Here is a 25,768-nt window from a genome sequence, read left to right as displayed (position 1 = left end):
TAAAGGGGAAGAATACTTTGGACAACTCCCCTGTGGATGATAAAATGTTGCCTTTTTCTCAGATTTTTATGTATTGTTCATCAGTTCTCTAATCCTGCTGGTTGGATTTTTGCATGGGTGACACTGTTAAGACAACCCAGAGGTTCCACTTAGTGCATAATACAGAAAGGTACTGTGTGATAAGGCTGTGAAGGGTGGTGTGCTCTTTCCCTTGCTGAAAACCACTCAAAAATCCTCACCTAACAGAGCAGTCTGTTGGCATGATAACAAACAGTGTGAGGTTTGGCTGCTTTCCTGACCTAATTTATATCTTCCAGTCAGCTTTCAGTTTCATTCCTCTTTCAGCCTTGTTCTTCCTCGCAGTTGCAAAGCTATGAGCTAGCTATGATGAAAATGAATTTGCTGCTTGAGGCAGCTCCTCAGGCTAGCTGTACTCTATGTACAAAGTTATTCATTGTTGGTCACACAAATATATTTCCTTTTAAATCCACATCGTCCTCAACATGAGCCTGCAGTGTGAGTGCAACCCAGACAGCAACCGTAAGAATGAGGGAAGTGCTCACCTTTCCCAAGGGACTATATTTGACTGGACCTTTACAAGCAAGCATCTGGAATTTATCAGGAAGATGATAAAGCATAAAGAGTTTCCTTGTGGAGAGCAGCAGGCAAGCAGATATTTCTGAAGGGATATGGATGTGCTGGGAGGTGTCCAGAGAAGGGCCACAAGGGTGCTCAGAGGGCTGGAGCACCTCTCCTATGGGGAGAGACTGAGGGAGTTGGGACTGTTCAGTCTGGAGAGGAGAAGGCTCCAAGGTAACTTTATTGTGACCTTTCAATATCTTAAGAGGGCCTACAAGAAAGCTGGGGAGGGACTCCTTAGGCTGTCAGGTAGTGACAGGACTAGGGGGAATGGAACAATGCTAGAAGTGAGTATCATATCATATCATATCATATCATATCATATCATATCATATCATATCATAGTATCATCAGGGTTGGAAGAGACCTCACAGATCATCGAGTCCAACCCTTTACCACAGTAGATTCAGACTGGATGTTAGGAAGAAGTTCTTCACCGTGAGGGTGGTGAGACTCTGGAACAGGTTTCCCAGGGAGTTGGTGGGAGCCTCATCCTTGGAGATGTTTAAGGTCAGGCTGTTTGAGGCTCTAGACAGCCTGATCTAGTGTGAAATGTCCCTGCCCATGGCAAGGGGGTTGGAACTAGATGATCCTTGTGATCTCTTCCAACCCTGACTGATTCTGTGTTTCTGTGAAGCCATCCTTAGGTAGCTTTTGCTTCAGATGCCCTCTTGGTCACCTTGACGTGTCTTGCAGTGGTCTTTATATGGGCAGGCTTGTGTTTGTGTGGGTCAGGGTTCCCATACCTGTGGGAATCAGCTGCCCTGGTTGATTTGGATAGCAATTTTAAAGGATAACAACGTTAAAATCAGTATTTTTTTAAGGAGTTATAAGATTATAAAAGGATAACAATGATTATTGACATTAATCTTTGCAGTAAGCACATTTCATTGGGTGCTTTTGTCATATCTGGCATGTATAGACAGCTTTAAGCTTGAGGAGGGCAAATTTAGACTGGATATTAGGAAGAAATTCTTCACAGTGAGTGTGGTAAGACACTGAGTCAGGTTGTCCAGGGCAGTCATGGATGCCTCTTCCTTTGAGGTGTTCAAGGCCAGGTTGGATGAGGACTTAAGCAACCTGTTTTAGTGGGAGGTGTCCTGGCCCGTGGCAGGGGGTTGGAACTAGATGATCTCTGAGGTCTCTTCCAACCTAAAGCATTCTATGAATCTCTGAATCTGATTAGCCAATCCAACTTTTCCTAGGCCAAGAACTTTTAATAGCTACATTTTTTCCTATTGCTTTTTGTCAATACTGCTGCTAAATCCTCCGAGAGCAGCTGCTTTGGGCAAATCTCTTCTTTCTCTATTCAGGTGGAGTGACCTCTTCTTTAGTCATCATTTTATTCCCCTTACTTTGTACACTGAGGTGCCATAACGAATAAGTATTAATTATTTAAGATGTATCTTTCCAGTCTTCATTATTTAAGATGCTATGATTGAGCTTTTAGCTGTATGTGTGCATGACATTTTAGCTGTATGTGTGTATGACATTTTAGCTGTATGTGTGTATGACTACTTACTTTTCTCTGGTCCCACATTTCATGTCATATGCCTGGAATTTCCCAGGAGAACTTCTCACAGAATCAGTCTATGTTGATCAGATCAAATCCAACCCAGCACTCAACATAATCAACTAAACCATGATACCAAGTGCCACATCCAGTCTCTTTCTAAACATTTCCAGGGATGGTGACTCCACCACCTCCTCAGGCAGCCCATTCCAATGCCAATCACTCTTTCTGCACAGAACTTCTTCCTAACATCCAACCTCAACGTGCCCTGGTGCATCTTGAGGTTGTGTCTTCTCATTCTGTCACTGCTTGCCTGAGAGAAGACACCAACCCTACCTGGCTACAACCTCCTTTCAGGTAGTTGTAGAGAGCAATAAGGACTCCCTGAGCCTCCTCTTCTCCAGACTGAACAACCCCAGCTCCCTGAGCCGCTCCTGATGATCTTGCCATCAGAGAAATGAATTATCTTTCTAAAGACAAGCTATTAGTTAACCATTAGACTGCTAGTCTGAGACAAAAGTGAGAAAACTGCTTTGAAAAAGGAGTTTATTAACTGTGACATGAACAAAATGTTCCTCTGAGCAGCAGACACCATTGAGAAAGCTTTTTTCACAGAGGTGTTCCGTGTCTTCCTGGCACAACCAGCTGCATTTCCTTTGTCCCAGAGACAAGACATCCCTCAAACTTGGAGGTGCTCATGCTGTTCATACCTTCAGCACGTTCCTCTTCCAGCTTAGCCTCCAGACCGTTGCCATTGCCTCTCTTGGCCACCTGGGCACACTGCTGGCTCATGTTCAGCTACTATCTGCCAACACCCTCAGGTCCCTCTCTGCCTGGCTGCTCTCAGCCACTCTGTCCCCAGTCTGTAGCGTTGCTTGTGGTTGTTGTGGCTAAAGTGCAGAATCCTGCACTTGGCCTTGTTCAATCTCATCCCATTGGCCTCTGCCCACCCATCCAGCCTGTCCAGGTCCCTCTGCAGGGCTTTCCTACCCTCCAGCAGATCAACACCTGTTGCACTTGTGAGAAACAAGGAGACACCATTCAAATAATAAGCAGAGAAACTAGAAAATGCCATTTCACTCTTGTGCTCCATCCCCACCCCACATCAATTCTCCTGTTGATCATTTCCAGAGCTGTCATTATCACACAGAGCCTCATGGATGAGGCACTTGGTGCCATGGTCTAGTTGACTGGATAGGGCTGGGGGATAGGTTGGACTGGATGATCTTGGAGGTCTCTTCTAACCTGGTTGATTCTATGATTAACATTAATGAAATAAATGTAGAAACTTCTGCTGCTCATATTGCCAAGTTCTAGCTATGGTAAATCGTGGTGTTGGGCATTTTGGGGTTTCTGGGTGTTTTTTCCTCAGCTGTGTTAGACAGGAAGCAAATGTGGAAGGTTACAAGTAGTTTTCTGAGAAACAATAAGCTCTGACAATAAAAGGAGTGTATCGATTACAGTTACTAATGAGCCACAGAGCTGCCTCTGTCACAACCATTAAATTCATTACAGTTTAGTTGCATGTTTTGGAGCTGCACATGAAAATGAATAGGTGATTTACATCACTCACATCATGTTATTAGGGGATAATTTTTTAATTGGCAAGCGTGTTTATTTTCTCATGTGGAACTAAGTTGCTTCAGTAGCTCTGACATCACTTGTTCAAATCATTTTTGAAGCTTTTGAGGATCTTCTGCAGACTAGCTTACAGTTTTTTTCCTGAACTTTATTCAGCACCTCTTAACTGATAGTTAAGTGTGGGAGAGCAGGGGGATGGTATTTGACCTACACTTTTTCTTCTGGAAGGTCCACACACACACTGCTGACCCTCACTCATTGCAGCAAATGACAATCATAACCTGACTTTTCTTTCTTTGCCTCTTCTGAGGGGGACTAATTTCTTTGTGGAGAGTTTCTGGGTTGGTCTCATCCTCTCTTCTTATTTGGACTTGCCAGTCGAAGGATGAAGGGCAGAATTTCTGTTTGTCTGTAATGCAGGCTATAAAATAGATGTCAGTAAGAATCAGTTTTAAACATTCATCATCTGGTGAAACCTTTGCCTGTTAGACAATGCCAGAGAGGCATGTGGAGAAGGTGAGGATAGGCTGAGGCAGCTGGGGTTGTTCAGACCAGAGAAGAGAAGACTCTGGGGAGACCTTAGAGCTGCCTTCCAATACCTGAAGGGATCCTGCAGGAATGCAGCAGAGGGACTTTCTGTAAGGGTGTCTAGAGACAGGACAAGGGGGAATGGTTTTAAGCTGAAGGAGAGCAAGTTTAGACTGGATCTTAGGAAGAAGTTCATCAATAAGAGGGCAGTGAGACTCTGCAATAGGTTGCCCGTGGAGGCTGTGGATTCCTCCTCCCTGGGGTGTCCAAGACAGGATGGGTGAGGCCATGAGCAGCTGTGTCTAGTTGAGAGGCATCCGTGCCCATGGTGGGGAGGTTGGAGTAGATGATCTTTAAAGTCTCTTCCAACTTAAGCTATTCTACAACTTGCATTCTGTGTGAGGAGAGGTTCTTTGTGAGTAAGGGAGGCGATTTCAGCTGTATAGAGTCCTAATTGTTCGATTCTTTCAGTTGTAATAACACATATTTTTCTACATTTCCTTGATATTTATGCTTCACTTCTTGTTTTAGAATCATAGAATCAACCAGGCTGGAAGAGACCTCCAAGATCAATCTGTCCAACCTATCACCCAGCCCTAGCCAGTCAACCAGACCGTGGCACCAAGTGCCTCATCCAGACTTTTCTTGAACACCCCCAGGGATGGTGACTCCCTGGGCAGCCCATTCCAATGCCAATCACTCTCTCTGCCAACAACTTCCTCCTAACATCCAGCCTAGACCTGCCCTGGCACAACTTGAGACTGTGTCCCCTTGTTCTGTTGCTGGTTGTCTGGGAGAAGAGACCAACCCCACCTGGCTACAGCCTCCCTTCAGGTAGTTATAGACAGCAATGAGGTCATCCCTGAGCCTCCTCTTCTCTAGGCTGAAGAACCCCAGCTCCCTCAGCCTCTCCTCATAGGGTTTGTGTTCCAGGCCTCTCACCAGCTTTGTTACCCTTCTCTGGACACATTCCAGCACCTCAACATCTCTCTTGAATAGAGGAGCCCAGAACTGGACACAGTACTCAAGGTGTGGCCTGACCAGTGCTGAGTACAGGGGCAGAATAACCTCCCTTGTCCTACTGGCCACACTGTTCCTGATGCAGGCCAGGATGCCATTGGCTCTCTTGGCCACCTGGGCACACTGCTGGCTCATCTTCAGCTACTATCTACCAGCACACCCAGGTCCCTTTCTTCCTGGCTGCTCTCAGCCACTCTGTCCCCAGCCTGTAGCGCTGCTTGGGGTTGTTGTGGCCAAAGTGCAGAACCCTGCACTTGGCCTTGTTTTGTAGAAAGAGCACCATGATCTAATATTTTTGTAATGGAAGGACTTGAAATTACTTAAAAGGTAAATCAGTTCTGTTCAGTAATGAGAGTTCCTACATACAGGGTGATTGTATGTGTTTTGAATGAACAGGTGACCTGTAGTTAACTACTGTGAGTGTTTTCCTTCCATGAGCAGATCAGTTCAATAGAATGAGACAGTTCTGTACCATCTGAGATAGATGAGGATATGGTATTTTCTTTCCAGAGCAGAGTGACAGCTTTGCTTTACAGAGGTGGTTTTCAATTTTAGTTTTGTTTCACCAAGCCTTTCCTGTTAATTACTTTTTACCCTAGATTGGCATGGTTCAGGTAATTACTCCTATCCAGAAATGAGTGAGCGACTTTGAAAGTGCTTGGGTATTTTGCTCACACCAAAGTAAGCAAACAAACACAAAAATAACCATGGAGTTACTAGGTTTTTTTATTGCATTTGCCTTGTACAGTGAGGAGAAGAAATGTGGTAGGAGCCTAGCTGTATGCTGCTTATTTCAAACAGTAATTTATTGGAAGCATGGTGCTAGGTTGGACTGGATGATCTTGGAGGTCTCTTCCAACCTGGTTGATTCTATGATTCTATGATTATGATACCCTTGACCAGAGGTTCTCAATATTTTGGCATCAACTAGGATCATGCTGGTGGCAGAGAGGTCAGACCTGATGATCTCTGGAGGTCCCTTCCAACCCCTAACATTTTGGTACTCCAGATTCTCTGGAGTAATCTTCAATGCATTTGAGTAGCTGCAGTTTTGTTGTTTTGCTTGTGTGTGCTGCTGGGTGAGTCCAGTTACAGTGTGATGTTTGGCTCTCATCAGCTGTCCAGTAATGCTCATTTGTTTGGCCTACTGATGTGAGGTTGTAGCCAGGTGGGGGTTGGTCTCTTCTGCCAAGCAACCAGCAACAGAACAAAGGGGACACAGTCTCAAGCTGTGCCAAGGGAAGTATAGACTGGATGCTAGGAGGAAGTTGTTGGCAGAGAGAGTGATTGGCATTGGAATGGGCTGCCCAGGGAGGTGGTGGAGTCGCTGTCCCTGGAGGTGTTGAAGCAAAGCCTGGCTGAGGCACTTAGTGCCATTGTCTGGTTGACTGGCTAGGGCTGGGTGCTAGGTTGGACTGGATGAGCTTGGAGGTCTCTTCCAACCTGTTTGATTCTATGATTCTATGAAGACAGCTGTGATGGTTTGGGTGTTACCCACCCCTCCACACTTTGGAAATCACCCAGACAAGACTCAGCTGGCTCTGGAAATTGAATGAAGCTTATTATTTACAGCTTAGTAGAATATACAAGCAGATGTTTACAGTATATACAGTTATAGAAAGAAATATACAAGCTGATAGGTAATACAGAAACACAACAGCCCTCCTAGAAACCTGAGTCCCCAGGAGAGGCTCACAACCACCCTTCCACCTTCTCCCACCGCTCTCTACCTTACCCTAGACGTTGCCTTGTGACCCAAGGAAGAATGGAGGGTCGGCCAGGGGGGTTAGGAAGCAGGTGGATTAATCAGAGAGAAGGAGGGTGAGGTTAGAGAGAAAAATGCAGCCCAGAGTCCGGATGAAGAGCGACTTCCTTATCTGTGTTTGGATTCTTGTTCTTATACCTGTCAGCAAGCATATGAGTGAAGTAGACATCACCCTTGTTTCTCTTTCTCAGCCTGTAATCTAGTTCTTCTCACCAAAACATTCTAGCTAGCTTCAAACCAGCACAACAACCTCAGCTGTTAACCCTTCTGCTGTGGATGATGGTGCTGAGAATTTATGTGCAATTCCCACATTGAAGTAGATCGGTGTAGAATGGATCTTCAGGCTCCAGACTGGTCAGCCTGCAGATTCCTCAGTTACACAATGGTACTGCTCTCAGAGGGAGAAGATAAGTGCCAGAGCAGGATCACCTAGAACAGGTCACACAGAAACACATCTGGATGGGTTTGGAATGTCTCCAGAGGAGAGTAATGCTCCCACACTTCCTTCTTTCCCTTAGCTTTTGTATCTGAGCTGATGTCATATGGTGATGTCATTGGGCACAGAGGAACCAAATGAGGTTCAACAAGGACAAGTACAGAGTCCTGCACCTGGGAAGGAGCAATAAACTGCACCAGTATAGGCTGGAAGGTGATCTGCTGGAGAGCAGCCCTGTGGAGAGGGACCTGGGAGCGCTGGTGGATAACATCCATGGCACAGCAATGTGCCCTTGTGGCCAAGAAGGCAAATGGGATCTTGTGGTGGTTTAGGAAGAGTGTGTCCAGCAGATCAAGGGAGGTTCTCCTGCCCCTCTGCTCTGCCCTGCTGAGACCTCATCTTGAATACTGTGTTCAGTTTTGGGCTCCCCAGTTTAAGAGGGACAGGGATCTGCTGGAGAAGGTCCAGCAGAGGGCTGCCAGGATGATTGGGGTACTGGAGGGCATGGCTTATGAGGAGAGGCTGAGGGACCTGGAACTTTTCAGTCTGGAGAAGAGAAGACTGAGAGAGGATTTAATAAATGTTTATAAAAACCTGAGGGCTGGGGATCAGGAGAGGGGGACAGGCTCTGCTCACTGCTCCCTGGGATAGGACAAGGAGCAATGGGTGTAAGTTGCAACACAGGAGGTTGCACCTCAACACAAGGGGGAACCTCTTGACTGTAAGGGTCACAGAGCACTGGAGCATGCTTCCCAGAGAGGTTGTGGAGTCTCCTCCTGAGGAGCCTTTCAAGGCCTGTCTGGATGTGTTCCTCTGTGATCTGTGCTAGATTGTGTGCTCCTGCTCTGGCAGGAGGTTGGACTTGATGATCTCTTTGGGTCACTTCCAATCCCTAATATTCTGTGATCCTGTGGTGTAGAATACCTCTTTGGTCAGTTTGGGTCAGCTGGCCCAGCTATATGTCCCCCCAGGATACTGCCCATCCCTCAGCCTACTGTTGGAAGCTCCCAGCCTTGGTGCTGTGTGAGCAACTGCTGAGCTGCAGCTGTAACACTGCTGTGTTATCAACACCCTTCCAGCTAGCACAGCAAAACACAGCACTGTGAAAGATGCTGTGGGGAGAACTAACTCCATCTTAGCCAGACCAAATACAGCCTGTCTCCAAGAAGGAGGAACAGCGTTTATTTCAGGTCTCTGCTTACACTGTCATCTTTAAGTAGAAGTGACCCACCAACACTGGTGGTCCAACAGCATTTTCCTTCCAGTCCTCAAGAGCTGTATAAGTACTGCCTGGTCTACTGCTGCTTGCTGCCCATCCTGTATCTGTGTGCAGTATGCCTTGAGGAGTCATCTTATGAACCCACAAAGCAGAACAGTTTTATCTTGGGACTCTCCACAGTTTTATATCATGTCATTCAACTTCTTTGTTATGGCCCAGACATATTTTGCTTGTTAAATTTCCTTCTTTTTTTTCTTCTGCCATGTTCATGCCTCCTAAATGTTGTCAATAGCCAACTACTTTGTCTCCAGGATTTCTAAATGCTTAGTAATGGTATTGACAGGATCCACCCTGGAGGTATTCTGTAAACACCCTCATTCAGTCTGGTCTGCCCTGTCAGCAGATGCCATCATCTATTCTTCACATGGCTCCTCACTCATTTTTCTGTTCTTTCACTAACATTGCAGTCCAAAATTGCTTTTTATGGTTAGCTCCTCTGTAGTGCTCTCACTAAGTGCTAGACAGGACTTCAAGCAGCAGAAGTTCTTGTCATTTCAGTTACTTAGTGGACAAAAATTAATCTCCTGATGCACAAGAATATCCAGTCTTCTGCTGTGCTGTTTGTTCGGGGTTTTCTTTCCCCATTGGTGCCTGTGTGTGTATGGAACAACCTCTTCTGTCCTACAGTCCTTGTTAGCATAAAGACTAGGGGAGATATCTGACTCCTGACACATATGTTTCGGTTTCCTTTTCCTTCTTTAACAGGCTCTGTGAGACATAATTGCTTTTAAAAGCCCCAGTACTGAACACAGAGACACAGAATGTTAGGGGCTGGAAGGGACCGCAAAAGCTCATCCAGTCCAACCCCCGTGCTAGAGCAGGAACACCTAGAGCAGGTCACCCAGGAACATATTCAGGCAGGTCTTGAATATCTCCAGAGAGGGAGGCTCCACAACCACCCTTGGCAGCCTGTTCCAGTGTTGTCATCCTCACAGTGAAACATTTTCCTTATGCTCACATGGACCTTCCTATGCCTCAGCTTCCACCCACTGCCCCTTGTCCTGGCATTGGACATCACCCAGCAGAGCCTGGCTCCATCCTCCTGGCACTCAGCCTGCACATCTTTATCAATTTGAATGAGGTCACTCCTCAGGCTCCTCCTCTCCAAGCAGCAGAGCCCTGGCTCCCTCAGACTCTACTCATAAGGAAGGTGTTCCTCTCCCTTCATCATTTTTGTGGCTCTGGGCTGGATTCTTTCAAGCAGTTCCCTTAGGTCCTTATTGAACTTAGAAGCCTAGAACTGGACACAGTATTCCAGATGTGGCCTCCCCAGGACCGAGTAGAGGGGCAGGAAAACCTCTCTGGACCTACTAACCGCAGCCCTTCTAATCCACCCCAGGATGCCATTGGCCTTCTTGGCCACAAGTGCACATTACTGGCTCATGGTCAACCTCCCATCCATTAGGACCCCCAGGTCCTTTTCTCCTGTGCTGCTTTCCAGCAGTTCAGTCCCCAGCTTATCCTGATCCATGGGGTTGTTCTTTCCCAGATGGATTGAGGAACTGGGCACAGAGAGAGTTAAGAAAGAATCCACACACACACAGCCCTCTCCATTTTAGTTTATAAGCAATGCTGCTGCCAGGAAAGATGGTGCCAAACCATCTCATATTTTTAATGGAACTGGGTAGAAGTTTTCAAAACCTGATTGTACAGTAAAGCATAAAGGCTGCAATTTAGATGCACTTTTATTTCACCCTTTTTGTTTTGTGTGAAGTAGTTATTTTAGGTGCACAGATTATTTCAGCCTGTTTGACACAGAGCAGCACTGTGCTTTAACTAGGTTCTGTGAGGCACAAGATCAGGCTTCTGTATGTATCAGCATTGGTGGGAGGTGAGGGTTAGGCACATGATCTATGGGCTGGAATGCCTCTGCTATAGGGATGGGCTGAGGGAGCTGGGGTTGTTCAGCCTGGAGAAGAGCAGGCTCTGGGGAGACCTTAGAGCTGCCTTCCAGTACTTGAAGGGATCCTACAGAGAGGCTGGAGAGGGAGATTTCACAAGGATGTCTGGAGACAGGACAAGGAGGAATAGTTTGAGGCTGAGGGGGAGAGTAGGTTTACAGTGGATCTTAGGAAGAATTCTTCAGTACGAGGGTGGTGAGACTCTGGAATAGGCTGCCCGGGACAGCTGTGGCTGCCTTCTCCCTGAGTGGGTGTTCAAGACCAGGTTGGATGAGGCCTTGATCAGCCAAGTCAACTTAAGAGGCATCCCTGCTTATGGCAGTGAGGTGGGAGTAGATGATCTCTAAGGTCCCTTCCAACCTAAGCCATTCTATGATGATGAGTACTTAGTAAAACGTTAATTCACACTTCCCAAGCTCTTTGCCTGCAGGAGTGTTTGCCTTCAGAACCTGGTGGCAAATACGAGCTGCATGAAGCTGGTGTGGTGCAGCTGCTCTGGCTACACAAAAAATTGAGTTGTGTGATGCTGTAAGTGAATGGGTAGATGCAGGAAGACCACTGCATGTAGTCTACCTTGGACTCAGCAAAGCTTTTGACACTGTCTCCCATGACATCCTTGTCAGCAAGCTCAGGAAGTGTGGGATAGAAGAGCAGGCAGCGAGATGGATTAAAAACTGCTTACACAATAGAGTGAAATGAGCATTGATCAATGGTGCCAAGTCCAGCTGGAGAGCTGTGACTGGTGGAGTGCCCCAGGGATCAGTTCTGGGTACGGTGCTGTTTAACATCTTTTTCAGTGATGTTGATGAGGAGACAAACTGCTCTGCAAGTTTGCTGATGGTACTAAACTGGGAGGCTTGGCTGACACACCTGAAGGCTGTGCAGCCATTTACTGAGGCTTGGACAGACTGGAAGCTGGGCAAAAAGGAACCTAATTATCATAGAATCAATGAGGTTGGAAGAGACCTCCAAGATCATCCAGTTCAACCCAGCACCCAGCCCTATCCAGTCAACTAGACCATGGCACTAAGTGCCTCATCCAGCCTTTTCTTGAACACCTCCAGGGACAGTGCCTCCACCACCTCTCTGAGCAGCCCATTCCAACAGCACATTACTCTCTCGAAATCACTCTTTTCTTCCCCTCTACTCTGCCCTGGTGAGACCTCACCTGGAATATTGCATTCAGTTCTGGATTCCCCAGTTCAAGAGGGACAGGACTGGAGAGAGTCCAAGGGAGGGCTACAAAGATGGTTCAGGGGCTGGAGCACTGCCCTGTGAGGAGAGACTGAGGGACCTGGGGCTTTTTAGTGTGGTGAAGAGAAGACTTAGAGAGGATCTAATCAATGTTTATAAATATCTTAGTGCTGGTATTCAAGATGGAGGGAACAAACTCTTCTCAGTTGCTCTCTGTGATAGGACAAGGGGCAATGGGCACAAACTACAGCACAGAAAGTTCACCTCAACAGGAGGAAAGCTACGGTCTTACGCTTCAACTTATCGCCTTGAAATCACTGTAGCACGGATAGCACTTGGATATGTAAACATCCACAGAGCTGAGCTGTGCCCTGTTTTTGAAAAGAGAAATTGCTGCACATAAGAGAGACGAGGGAGAAATGTGTGCAGCCTCTGCAATCTTCCAGCAGTAGCTTCAGACCAGTGGCACTTCCCCGAAAAAATAAATTACCCGAAATTTGCAGCACATTCATATTCAATTTCATCACAGCAGATGCTCATTAGTATGTTGTTATTAATTGGTATTCACTTTAGGTTTTGTTTAAAATGAAGATAATAATTAGGTTTTAATTACTGCATCTTTGTAAAGGGGGGGAAGGGGGAAGGGAGGAAATGCCTCTCAAAGCACTGAAGTATTTCCTGTACGCTTTGCTCCCTTACGTCTAAGCCCTGCGAGAGTCTCTGAGACACATTTTTCTGCCAAGGGACTTCTTTTCCATTTCCTTTTTCTTCCCTGATTTGAAACTGTTAAGAACTAGTTCTAAAGGGGTTTACTTGGTGGTCATACTGAATCATATCACAAGAGTAAGAGCCACTGTTCTTTCTAATCAAATTACCAAACAGGCTTTTCACAAAAGTAACTCTCTCAAGCAGCTGATTAATGAAGTGGTGCTGCTGTTTTGTATTACAATTAATTGAAGCAATACAAATAAATTCTGCAGCCTGTGGAAATTACCTGCTTTGCAAAGTGGTCTAACAGAGTTAGCAAACTAGAAGGATGAGTTTTTCGTGGGTTTATAATTTCTCTTTGCCTTTGTCGTCCATAAAAACCATCGGCGACAGAATGAAAGAGAGTAGAAAGGGCACAAACTGGCAACACCACAGAGAGGATCTGAAGAAATTGCAGAGGAGAAAGCAAAAAGGGACAAAGATTTAGTGTCAGGAGTGTGGCAGGACTCTAGAGGAGTATAGGAATCTGAGAGATACTAAAGATACAAAAGACTTCTTCCTACCATAGAGTAAAGTGAGCAATCTAAAAAGCATTAGCATTGATCATCACATCTTACTTGGGTTAATATAGCAGTTCACAGTGGTTAAAAAAAAACAGGGGCATTTTGGGACATGCTTGAATGGCCATGGTGATGTTGGGTTGATGGTTGGATTCAGTGAACTTAAAGATCCTGGAGAAGAGGAGGCTCAGGGGTGACCTCATTGCTGGTTTCTTTGAACCAGAAGACCTTTGTTCCTGACTACTGTAGTCTACAACTACCTGAAGGGAGGCTGTAGCCAGGTGAGGTTGGTCTCTTCTGCCAGGCAAGCAGCAAGAGAACAAGGGGACACAGTCTCAAGTTGTGCCAGGGGAGATCTAGGCTGGATGTTAGGAGGAAGTTGTTGCCAGAGAGAGTGATTGGCATTGGAATGGGCTGCCCAGGGAGGCAGTGGAGTTGCTGTCCCTGGAGGTGTTGAAGCAAAGCCTGGCTGGGGCACTTAGTGCCATGGTCTAGTTGACTGGCTAGGGCTGGGTGCTAGGTTGGCCTGGATGATCTTGGAGGTCTCTTCCAACCTGGTTGATTCTATGATTTTATGATTCTCTACAGAAAGGTTGCAACCTTGTGTCTGCTGCTTCTGGAAAAATCCTCTGCTCGTGGGCTGTGCTGTTCCGCAGTGAGGGAGTCAGGACCTTCTCCACTTGAAATTTCACTTCGGTGTGGAAAGAACACTTCATGAGTGTGGAATGAGCACACAAGGGGGTCTTGCTCCAGAGCTAGTGTTAGGCATTTGTGAGACAGAAGAAGAAATTGGTGCTGTCCTTAGTGCAGTCTCTTGTTCAAACTTCAGCAGCTCTAGGGACAATACCAACACTAAGCAGTCAGGCAGGGTTGACTTGGGCGTGTGTGAAGGCACAGCTGACCTTCAGGAACTCTAGAAATACAAATGAGTGACATCTGTGAGGTCTCCTTTCCTAATGCCTGTGCTCTCTGGGGTGTGTGGCAGCTGGGCCAGTTTATTTTCCTTTCATGCTTGAGTATTTTGTACTCTAGTTTTGTCCTTAGTCATGGGAAATTTTGCTTTTCTGATGTTCTTGATGCACCTATTCTGTTCACAAGACACCAGCAGTTTCCTATTACATAGGAGCTTAAGTTCTTCCTGGAAAGGTAGGTTAGAGATTTGTAATTGGCCTCCTGATGCTACAGGAAACTATTCTTCAACTCTATTAAACCTGTATTTCCTCAAATTAATATTTTGTTGACCAAGAACAATGAATTGTGGGTTTTTTTTTAATTACAGCTGTTATTTTTGTATGAGAAATTTAATTTCTCTGCCAAAGTAGTGAATAACTGCTGAATACAAACTGTATATAAACTGTATAAGCTGCTGTCTACAACTGCCTGAAGGGAGGCTGTAGCCAGGTGAGGGTTGGTCTCTTCTGCCAGGCAAGCAGCAACAGAACAAGGGGACGTGGGCTCAAGTTGTGCCAGGGCAGGTCTAGGCTGGATGTTAGGAGGAAGCTCTTGGCAGAGAGAGTGATTGGCATTGGAATGGGCTGCCCAGGGAGGTGGTGAAGTCACCATCCCTGGAGGTGCTGAAGCAAAGCTTGGATGAGGCACTTGGTGCCATGGTCTAGTTGACTGTCTAGGGCTGGGTGCTAGGTTGGCCTGGATGATCTTGGAGGTCTCTTCCAACCTGCTTGATTCTATGATTCTGTATACCTTTGGTTCCTTCATCTGGGATTTTTCCCCCTCCTCTGTTTTTTCCATGAATGGAAGCTGTCAGAGAAGCAGACTTTGCCTGCTGAAGTCAGTTCTTAATGAAATCGAGAAATAGAACATCATGGAACAAATAAATACATCAGAATAGAGTTTTATTTTCATATCCTCACCATTCAGCCTTTTATGGGAAGAAAGAATGCATAAATGCTACAAATTTAGCTCGAGTTCTTACTGTAACGTTGGCAGCGTTCAGGTTTTCTTTAATACACACAAAAAAATCACCATTAGAAGTCAAAGATAATTTGAGTTTGAAGTTTCAGGGATTGAGGCTCTCTTTCCTTTTGAAAAACCTACAGGTTATCAGGAAATAGGGGAATAGAAGAAGCAGAGGTCTCTAATTCCTAAAGTCTTTCTCAGCTCAGTGCAGCTCTTCCTTGGAGTCATAATTACGCCATAATATTTGTACTTTGCTGCATGAAAAATCTTCAAACCCTTTTGTTTTTCCCCCCAATTACTAATTGCAAGATGTGGCAGGAAGCTAAAGGGAAGGAGTTACTAAGACATTATTGGAGGGGGGGGGAGGGAAATTATGTATATATATATATATATATATATAAAATAGTGTTTTTCTATATCCACCTCTGTGGATGTCTACCTTTTAAACACTGATTTTTGTTTTATTTGTTATAATTTCTTTATCCATTTAAGCAGTGCCTTTCAATTAGCCTGCCTGCTAATATCAGGTCACTAAACTCTCTAGCTGATGCTTTATTCTTTCGTGTGGGTTGTCATTCGTTTGCTTCAGTTGGCTGGCAAAGGTTGTTGTATATCCATTACCAGCAACATAGCACTTTGCATTTCTGAATTGACAAGCAGCTATATTGACCTAGCGCTTATTATGGGTCAACAGCTGCGTTAACCGACGGAAGGACTGAGGGGCAATTAAAATGAATTGGCAAAAATATATCTTCCTAATTTACTCCAATTTGTTATTTATGCTAACATTGTATGGCTTCTATGGTGACACTAAACAGAATGGACCCAATAATGGCAATTAACATAAAAATATAATGGCTAATCAAATTGACAGCAACTGTTTCTCATCATCTCGACACACAATACATTATCAAAACAAACTATTATGAAGGAGGTAATTTCAGTGTTCTATTCAACCTGCTTCATGTGTGCAGTCAGGGAGATGTGTACCAGCAATTACAGCTGAATCTAAAAAACTAAACAAATAACTTAATCGCTGTCGTCCTCCTTTTTTCTTCTTCAGGAAGCAGTAATCAGGATTTACTAAAAATAACTGGTGTATAATAGTATAATGATGATGCATATCGTAGAATAGCTAATAAGGAATAAAATAAGCTTCTCTCTGTCTTTTTTTTTTTAATAGGTTCATATGAAGTGGAAAAAAGTACTGTTAAAATACATAAAAAATAACTGAGCGGCAGTGAGAGTTGTCAAATGTCTCAGCATCGCTTCCTTGATAGTTATAGATACTTTATAACACGTCAGTACAAGTGTAGAATTAGCTGAATTTAGTAACAAAACTTGGCTTGGTTGGGTAGAAGAGTGAAATGCTAAACGAAGGCAGAATTCCAAGAAGCAGAAGTGGTTTACCAGTTGCTCTCTGACTGCATTTTTGGGGTTGTTCCTGGCGGTGTACTGAGTTTTACATCGGTCTGACCGCGTTCTCCGCCGGCTTTATAGCTCATCCAGAAAATCCTGAAGAGTTTGTACATACCTAAAAGTGTGTTCAGACTGGAAGAGGGGAGATTTAGACTAGATGTGAGGAGGAAGTTCTTTACAGTGAGGGTGGTGAGACATTGGAATGGGTTGCCCAGGGAGGTTGTGGCTGCTTCCTCCCTGCAGGTGTTTAAGGCTAGGTTGGATGAGCCTTGAGCAACTTGCTCTAGTGGGAGGTTGGAGCTGCATGATCCTTGAGGTCCCTTCCAACCTAGACCATTCTGTGATTCTAAAAGTATTTGGATGGATATTTGATTACATTATGGATTCCTCATCCTTGAGGAAGATTTCTGTCACGTCCAAGTCTTCAGGCAATTATTGGCCAGTATCTGAACTCCGCTATCTTAAACAGAAGGGACTGGAATGTGGTGGTGTTGAACAAAGGGTTCAAGAAGTTTAACTTCAAAGAGTGTAGTTGTAGCATGGGCGAGATGAATCCCGTGTCTGAGCAATCTTCTAGGGCACAGAGTGGTGACAGTGATATGAACATATGCAGGCATCTGCTTTTAACTAGAGGACTGGCATGGACGCTTGACAGCACTGCCATTCGGAGCATTGAGTTGAGTAGCATGTTCCACATGCACACACCTGCAGGTTTTGGACCTGTGTGATCACCAACATGCAGTATCCTTCACAAGGTGACAGCAGAGCTGTGAAGGTACACATTCACCTGCTCCTGTTTGAGCGGCATGTTCACAATTTGTGTAACCACAGCTGGATGTGGGTGTAGGTGGAAAGGGAGAGAATACAACCAAACACCTGCATTCATCAAAACCATCTGTCAGTTCTTTTTCTTTTTGGAGCCCATTGCTTTGTTCAGCATATTCAAGCACTTAACAGAATCATAGAATGCTTTGGTTTGGAAGCAACCTCCAAAGGTCATCCAGTCCAAATCCTCCATTACAGCAGGTTGCCCAGAGCCCTGTCGAGCCTCACCTTGAATGGTTGCAGGGATGGGACCTCAACTATCTCCCTGGGCAATCTGTTGGCAGTGTTCACCTACCCCCATGGTAAAAAACTTGTTCCTAACATCCTATCTAAATCAGTTCTTCTCTAACTTCAAACAATTGTCCCTTGTCCTGTTGCTGCAAGCCTTTGCAAATAGTCCCTCTGCAGCCTTCTTGTAGCCCCCTTCAGGTACTGGCAGCTGCTCTTAGGTCTCCCTGGACAACCACAGCTTCCTCAGCCTGTCCTCGTAACAGAGGTGTTTCAGGCCCCAAATAATATTTGTGGCACTCCTCTGGACCCACTCCATCTGGTCCATGGTCTTCTTGTGTTGAGGGCCCCAGAGCTGGACACAGTACTCCAGGTGAGGTCTTACCAGAGTAGATTAAAGTGACAGAATCACCTCTCTCAGTACTGAATCATAGAATCAGCCAGGTTGGAAGAGACCTCCAAGATCATCCAGGCCAACCTGGCACTCAGCCCTATCCAGTCATGTAGACCATGACACTAAATGCCTCATTCAGTCTTTGCTCAAACACCTCCAGGGATGGCGACTCCACCACCTCCCTGGGCAGCCCATTCCAATGCCAATCACTCTCTCTGCCAACAACTTCCTCCTAACATCCAGCCTGTACTTTCCCCGCCACAGTTTGAGACTGTCCCCCCTTGTTCTATTGGTGGTTGCCTGGGAGAAGAGGCCACCCCCTACCTGGCTACAGCCTCCCTTCAGGTAGTTATAGACAGCAATGAGGTCTGCCCTGAGCCTCCTCTTCTCCAGGCTAAACACCCCCAGCTCCCTCAGCCTCTCCTCATAGGGCTGTGCTCCAGGCCCCTCACCAGCTTTGTTGCCCTTCTCTGGACATGTTCCAGCACCTCAACATCTCTCTTGAATTGAGGAGCCCAGAACTGGTCACAGTAGTCAAGGTGTGGCCTGACCAGTGCTGAGTACAGGAGCAGTGTTGTGGCCAAAGTGTGGAACTCTGCACTTGGCCTTGTTAAATCTCATCCCAATACTGAAGCTATTCCTTTGTCAGACCAATTGTAGAACTTCCATTTTGTCACAACAGCAGCATTGTGCTACCTGCATCTGTAAGAATGAATTGAATACACTTCACCTTTCTGTCTGAAGGGATAAGTTTAGTAGGATTTGTATGAATCCTTGGTATAAATTAGGAGAATTGTAAAGATAATTTTGCAGTGTAAAAACAATAGTTCCAAAATCTGATGTGAACAGAACATATAAACTGCTGCTAAAAACCAAACCTTTATCTTTGATAGTGGACTTTAGAGATGGATGCCAAAAGACACACTTTTGTGATGGGTTTTTATTTGCTGTCTTCTTGCATTGCAGTATTCTGACAAGGCTCTGTACACTCAGCTCTGCTTCTACCGACACATTTTTGACGTGGAGTATGCCATGGATAAAGTGATTACTGAAGAGGAGAGAGGTAGGTCTCCATTTTTCATCAATTAACTAGAGTTTAATATCAACTTGCATGCCAGAAACCAGGCCTACACGTTTGTGCTCTTCAAGTCTGAACTATGAGGCTGTAATCTAAATCAGAAAATAGAACAAAATGTTCATTTTGGAATCCCTTGTAGGAGGAGTGTCCTCACAGAATATACCTGGTTTGCATAGGCCTCAAAGATCATCCAGTCCACCCCTCCACCCAGCACTGAAGGCTCAACAATAAACTGTGTCCCCCTGCGCCCTAAGTCCACAGGCTGATAGAACAGCTCCAGGGATGGTGACTCCAGCACTGCCTTGAGCAGAGCGTTCCAATGTTTGACAACCCCTGCGGTGAGATGGCCACCAACATTCACATCTCCTGCTAGTCCTTCTCTGTTTACAAACAGCCATCCCTTGTTGGCTCATTCACTAGCTACCACAGAACCTTAGGAGTTGGAGGGGACCTCCAGAGATCACTGAGTCCAAACCCCTTGCCAAGGCAGGATCCCCTAGGGTAGTTTGCACAGGAATGCATCCAAGTGGGTTTGGAAAGTCTCCAGAGGAGACTCCACAACCTCTCCGGGCAGGCTGTTCCAGTGCTCTATCACCCTCACTGTAAAGAAGTTTCTCCTCATGCTGAGCTGAAACCTTCTGTTCCATTTTGTAGCTGTTGCTCCTTGTCTTATTGCTGCTGACCAGTGAAAAGAGATTTGCCACATCCACTTGACACCCACCCCTCAGATATTTGTACACATGGGCAGGATCTCCTCTCAGTCTTCTCTAGACCAAAGAGCCCCAGGGCTCTCAGTCTCTCTTTGTAGCTTATCTTCCAAGCACTACAGGAACCTCCAGGACTGGTTCCTGTCTGCTGTGTTGTATTTCCAGCAGATACCCAGGAAGCTGAAGTCTCCCACAAGAACAAGGGCACCCAACCACCTATAAAACACTGCATCAACCTCCTCATCCTGGTTAGGTGGTCTACAGCAGCCCCCCATCATGACATCTCTAGTTGATTGGACAGGGCTGGGGGCTAGGTTGGACTGGATGAGCTTGGAGGTCTCACCCAACCTGGTTGATTCTATGATTCTAAAGAGTCTTTCTAAGTATTATTTGCTAAGTATGATATGAAAACCAAAATAGTGTAACCTCTTAGCTGAAAAACGCTCAAAGAAGTGAACAGGCTGGCTTTGGCCTCTGGTGGTACTTCATATTTTATTAGAGATTCTAATTTCTTACCCTGAGCTTTCTAAGGCAGTGAACCCCTGGGGTTTGCACTTAAGAATGGTTTTGTGCATCCAAAGAAGGTGATGCTGTGTGGCCATCTTTCACAGATTCAGAGATTGCATTAGGTTGGAAAGGATCCTCGAAGGTCATATTGTTCAACCCCCTGCAGGCAGCAAGGACACCTCCAACTAGATCATACTGCCCAGTGCCACGTTGAGTCTGATCTTGAATGTCATCAGGGATGGGGTTTCAATCACAACCCTGGGCAGCCTGTGCCAGTGTTTCATCACTCATTGTAAAGAACTTCTTCCTGGTGTCCAACCTTAATCTCGCTTGCTCTGATTTCAAACCATTCCCCTTCATCCTATCACTCCAGGCCCTTCCTCAGCCTTCCAGTAAGTCCCCTTCAGATATTGAAATGTAGTTACAAGGTCTCTGGAGCCTTCTGTTCTCCAGCCCAAATTCTTTCATTCTGTCTTCACAGGAGAGGTGCTCCTCCCCTCTGATCATCTTCATGATCCTCCTTATCTATATTACTGTAATATAACTTTTTGATGTACTGAAGGAATGCTACACAGTACCTACTACTGCTAGAGGAAACTGAATTAGGCTGAAGATGAGCCAGTGGCATCCTGGCCTGGATCAGAAACAGTGTGGCCAGCAGGACAAGGGAGGTTATTCTTCCCCTGTACTCAACACTGGTCAGGCCATACCTTGAGTGCTGTGTCCAGTTCTGGGCCCCTCAATTGAAGAGAGATGTTGAGGTGCTGGAAGGTGTGCAGAGAAGGGCAACAAAGCTGGTGAAAGGCCTGGAACACAAACCCTATGAGGGAGCTGGGGGTGTGCAGCCTGGAAAGAGGGAGGCTCAGGGGTGACCTCATTGCTGTCTACAGCTACCTGAAGGGAGGCTGTAGCCAGGTGGGGTTGGTCTCTTCTGCCAGGCAACCAGCAACAGAAGAAGGGGACACAGTCTCAAGCTGTGCCGGGGGAGGCCTAGGCTGGAAGTTAGGAGGAAGTTGTTGGCAGAGAGAGTGATGGGCATTGGAATGGGCTGCCCAGGGAGGTGGTGGAGTTGCTGTCCCTGGAGGTGTTGAAGCATAGCCTGGCTGGGGCACTTAGTGCCATGGTCTGGTTGATTGGCCAGGGCTATGTGCTAGGCTGGACTGGATGATCTTGGATGTCTCTTCCAACCTGCTTGATTCTATGATTCTATGAAATACAACTACTTGTTGCTCCTTTCATAGAATGCAAGCATGCCTGGAGGTCTTCAAGAAAAGACTGGATGAGGCCTTTAGCACCATGGTCTAGTTGACTGGCTAGGGCTAGGTGCTAGGTTGGCCTGGATGATCCTGGAGGTCTCTTTCAACCTGGTTGATTCAAGACAGGATTGGACGTGGCACTTGGTGCCATGGTCTGGCCTTGAGCTCTGTGGTAAAGGGTTGGACTTGATGATCTATGAGGTTTCTTCCAGCCTTGATGATACTGTGATACTGTGATTCTATGATGCTGTGATTCTATGAATGCCATAAATGTAGAAGAGGCTTCATGAGCAAGCATATCCAATCTCCTGCTGCTGTAGCCCACCACCTATTTAAGGACAGCAAGTTTATGATACTTCATTTTGAAACCTGTGGATGATTCTTCCCCTTTTTGCTTCTGTTCAAGATGTGTTTCAGCCTCTCTTTCTTTAACCACTGACAATCCCCTACAGTTTTTTTTCCCATTCTAAGTTGGTTGTGGCTTGTTTCTGTCTGTTCAAGAAGTGTTTATTTATTTCCCTTCCCTGATATTCTCCACTGTGCTTTTAGAATCTCTATTTTATCTGAAACTAAGGCAAAGATGCTCTTACCTTTCTTTAGGGAGAGTGGGTCTCTACTGCATGATCCTTCTTCTTGGTACCTTTATGTGCAGTCTTTTCTAGCTTGAATTACTCTTTGAGTATGAGAAAGTAGAAATTACATGGTATTTTAGGTGATATCTGTCTTGTTTGTACCATTTGTACATTTGCTGCAAGTACCTCTGCTGATGGTTTCTTGAGTCACCTATGCCCCGCTCGTAGCCATTTCATAGCTATCATTAAGTAATGATAGAAATCTTGAGGTTTTAAGGTGTTTTTTTCTTGCTCCTGTTATTTTGGAAGCATGAGTTCATACCTCAGATTCATGGCATTTTGTTTTACTTTCATTTTCTTAAGCTTCATTCATTTTGGACAGCTTTTGTGGTTTTGGACATCAAGGTTAATTAATCATCTCTGAAAGAGAATTGGATGGTGGCTTCTGCATTTACATCTTTTCCTACCTTGTGCCTTAATCAGAGTTCTTTTTCTGGGAGCATCACCAGTAACTGGGGAAAGTTCTATAAAATTCTAGAATAATTCTTCAGAAATTCAAAGATCACTGCTAGGAGCTTCTGTTCTCTTGGACAGTTTTCCTTTCAGCTCCCTCAGCCTCTTCCCATAGGGCTGTGCACCAGGACCCTCACCAACTTCGTTGCCCTTCTCTGGACAGCCTAAGTCTCCATAGAATCATAGAATCATAGAATCAAACAGGTTGGAAGAGACCTCCAAGATCATCCAGTCCAACCTAGCACCCAGCCCTATCCACTCAACTAGACCATGGCACTAAGTGCCTCAGCCAGGCTTTTCTTGAAGACCCCCAGGGACGGTGCCTCCACCACCTCCCTGGGCAGCCCATTCCAATGCCAATCACTCTCTCTGGGAAGAACTTCTTCCTAATATCCAGCCTATACCTACCCTGGCACAACTTGAGACTGTGTCCCCTTGTTCTATTGCTGGTTGCCTGGGAGAAGAGGCCACCCCCCACCTGGCTACAATGTCCCTTCAGGTAGTTGTAGACAGTAATAAGATCACCCCTGAGCCTCCTCTTCTGCAGGCTGCACACCCCCAGCTCCCTCAGCCTCTCCTCATAGGATTTGTGCTCCAGGCCCCTCACCAGCTTTGTTGCCCTTCTCTGGACATGTTCCAGCACCTCAACATCTTTCTTGAATTGAGGGGCCCATGAATAACAGCACAACCTTCTGGTGTCTTTGGTCATTCAAAGTCTTGAGATTTTGCTGCTAGTTCACTTTTGTCTCTTCAAAATTAATTACAGAACTGCTTTTGGTTTTTCAGCTGTTTATGTTGAATGTCTGTGGCATTTATTGAAAAGGAATCTAAAACAATAATTGTGTTATTAGTAGGAGTCCAAAAAGGCACTCAGCCTGCTCCCTTTCCTTGTAAGAGGATCAATACCATACTCTACTTTTTTAAAGACAGGGTAAATTTAAAATACCTCTGGTGAAGCAGATTCTACAACTGGACAGGTTTTACAGTCAGTTTCTTACTATAGAGGGCATTTTATTTCTAAGATGAATTTCACTTATGCTGTGCACAGTGGGTCATAGAATATTTTTCTTTCTGAGTCTCAGCCTTTTAGCTACAAACCTGACTCTTTTTCTGAGGAGCAGAGGAAGAATTCTCCACTCTTCACATAGAATCATAGAACCAGCCAGGTTGAAAGAGACCTCCAAGCTCATCCAGGCCAACCTAGCACCCAGCCCTATCCAGTCAATTAGACCATGGAACTAAGTGCCCCAGCCAGGCTTTTTTTGAGCACCTCCAGGGACAGCCACTCCACCACCTCCCTGGGCAGCCCATTCCAATGCCAGTCATTCTCTCTGCCAACAACTTCCTCCTAACATCCAACCTAGACCTCCCCTGCCACAACTTGAGACTGTGTCCCCTTGTTCTGTTGCTGGTTGCTTGGCAGAAGACACCAATCCCCACCTGGCTACAGCCTCCCTTCAGGGAGTTGTAGACAGCAGTGAGCTCTGCCCTGAACTTCCTCTTCTACAGGCTGCACACCCCCAGCTCCCTCAGCCTCTCCTCACAGGGCTGTGCTCCAGGCCCCTCACCAGCTTTGGTGCCCTTCTCTGGACACCTTCCAGTATCTGAACATCATTCTCAAATTGAGGAGCCCAGAACTAGACACAGGACTCAAGAATCAAAAATAAGCAGCAGTATGGTCTATGTGATGCTTTATTATTTTGGTGGCTGGTGAAGCTATCTGTCAAAGATACCATCCAGGAGTATCAGGATTATATAGTTCAAGGTCTTTAGACTTATTATTAATAGCAGCATTTATCCTCCAAAGAAATATTTCCATTCATCTGGAAGTTGAAGGTTGGTCATGGTGGTACAGTTGTCATACAGTGCAAGGTTCTTACTTTTCACACTACACTAAGTGAAATGCTGAAATTCTTTGCTCTCTTTCTATGTTGCTGTTGCACCAGGTACAAAACCAAGTTATTTTTCAGTATCTCTATGCCAAATCCTCTCAGGTTTTTAATTATATGAATTATTTTAACCAGAAAAGAAAATAAATGCTGCATTGTGGCTAAGTTACATTCCCAAAACGTTTCCAGCACTTTCTTAGATGTAGTTTTTCAAGGTTGGGTTGTGGTTTAGTTGGATTTTGCTACCTAAGTGGACAATCAGAGCAGTGAGAAGCAGCAGGAGTAGCAAAGCAGTAGCATTGTCTGTTCATGTGGATGAAAAGAAGGACAGGTAAACTATCAGTGCTTTTAAACACACAATGTTTAAATACAGGAGTAGGCTCACTCTGCACACCTTCAGAAATGGAAACCAAGGTATTTTTATGGCTGTGTCATCAGGAGATCAAAATAGAGTGTAGTAAGCTTTATATCATTATTCCATTCAAATATTGGTATTGTTAACTGTTCAGAGCTATTACTATTTTCATTTGGCTGCTACAGTAAAATTAAACCCTTTAAAAACTAAAATAAATGGAGCCCACATGAAATCAGTACACTACTCTGCCTCGTGCAGATACCTCCAGTTCAGTTCCCTCTCCTGGCATCAAGTAGTCATCAGAACTGAAGACAAGGATGCTGCAGTGTCCTTCTTCATGATGCCTTACTCCAGAAGCTTTGATATCACTGAAGTTGTTTATGGTGCTGCAGGGTTTTATTGAGAGACAAGATCCTGGTCGTAGGCTTTTTTTAGTTCCATTCTGTAGAATGGGACTGAAAGCTGCCTTCTTTCCACTGTCCCATTTCTAGGAGAGAGAAACTCATAAATGTTGTTCTCAGGGCATTTTAAGTGGCTTGAGAAGTGTGCTGGTGCCAACTACATGATGTTCAACAAGTGCAAGGTCCCGCGTCTGGGTTGGTCCAGTCCCAGTCACAAACCCAGGCTGGACACAGAGTAGGTTGAGAGAATCTCTACAGAAAAAGGCTTGGGTGTATTGATTGATGAGATGCTGAACACAGAATCATAGAATCAACCAGGTTGGAAGAGGCATGAGCCAGCAGTGCCCTCATGCAGCCCAGAAGGCAACTGTGTGCTGGACTGCATCAAGAGGAGTGTGGCCAGCAGGGCAAGAAGTGGGATTCTGGCCCTTTATTCTGCTCTTGTGAGATCCTACCTTGAATTCTGTGTCCAGGATAATAAGAAGGACACAGAGCTGTTGAAGTGAGGCCAGAGGAGACCACAAAAATGATCCAAGGACTGCAGCACCTCTGCTATGAAGATAGGGAGCTGAGGGAGCTGGGA

At 45.5% G+C, this 25,768-nt stretch overlaps 1 protein-coding gene across 1 annotated transcript in view; it reads left to right on the top strand.

Annotated features, from left to right (window-relative positions):
• Nucleotides 1–25,768, top strand: part of POLA1 (DNA polymerase alpha 1, catalytic subunit) — a 256,555-nt gene that overhangs the window by 174,922 nt on the left and 55,865 nt on the right. Inside the window, 1 exon segment of the mRNA XM_064151984.1 lies at nucleotides 18,874–18,970. Coding sequence (XP_064008054.1) covers nucleotides 18,874–18,970 — 97 coding nt within the window.

Source organism: Pogoniulus pusillus, chromosome 12 (genome assembly GCF_015220805.1).
Source record: "Pogoniulus pusillus isolate bPogPus1 chromosome 12, bPogPus1.pri, whole genome shotgun sequence".
NCBI classification, from domain to species: Eukaryota; Metazoa; Chordata; class Aves; order Piciformes; family Lybiidae; genus Pogoniulus; species Pogoniulus pusillus.
The sequence above is the reverse complement of the archived record's forward strand: the minus strand, read 5'-3'. Positions and strand labels throughout refer to the sequence as shown.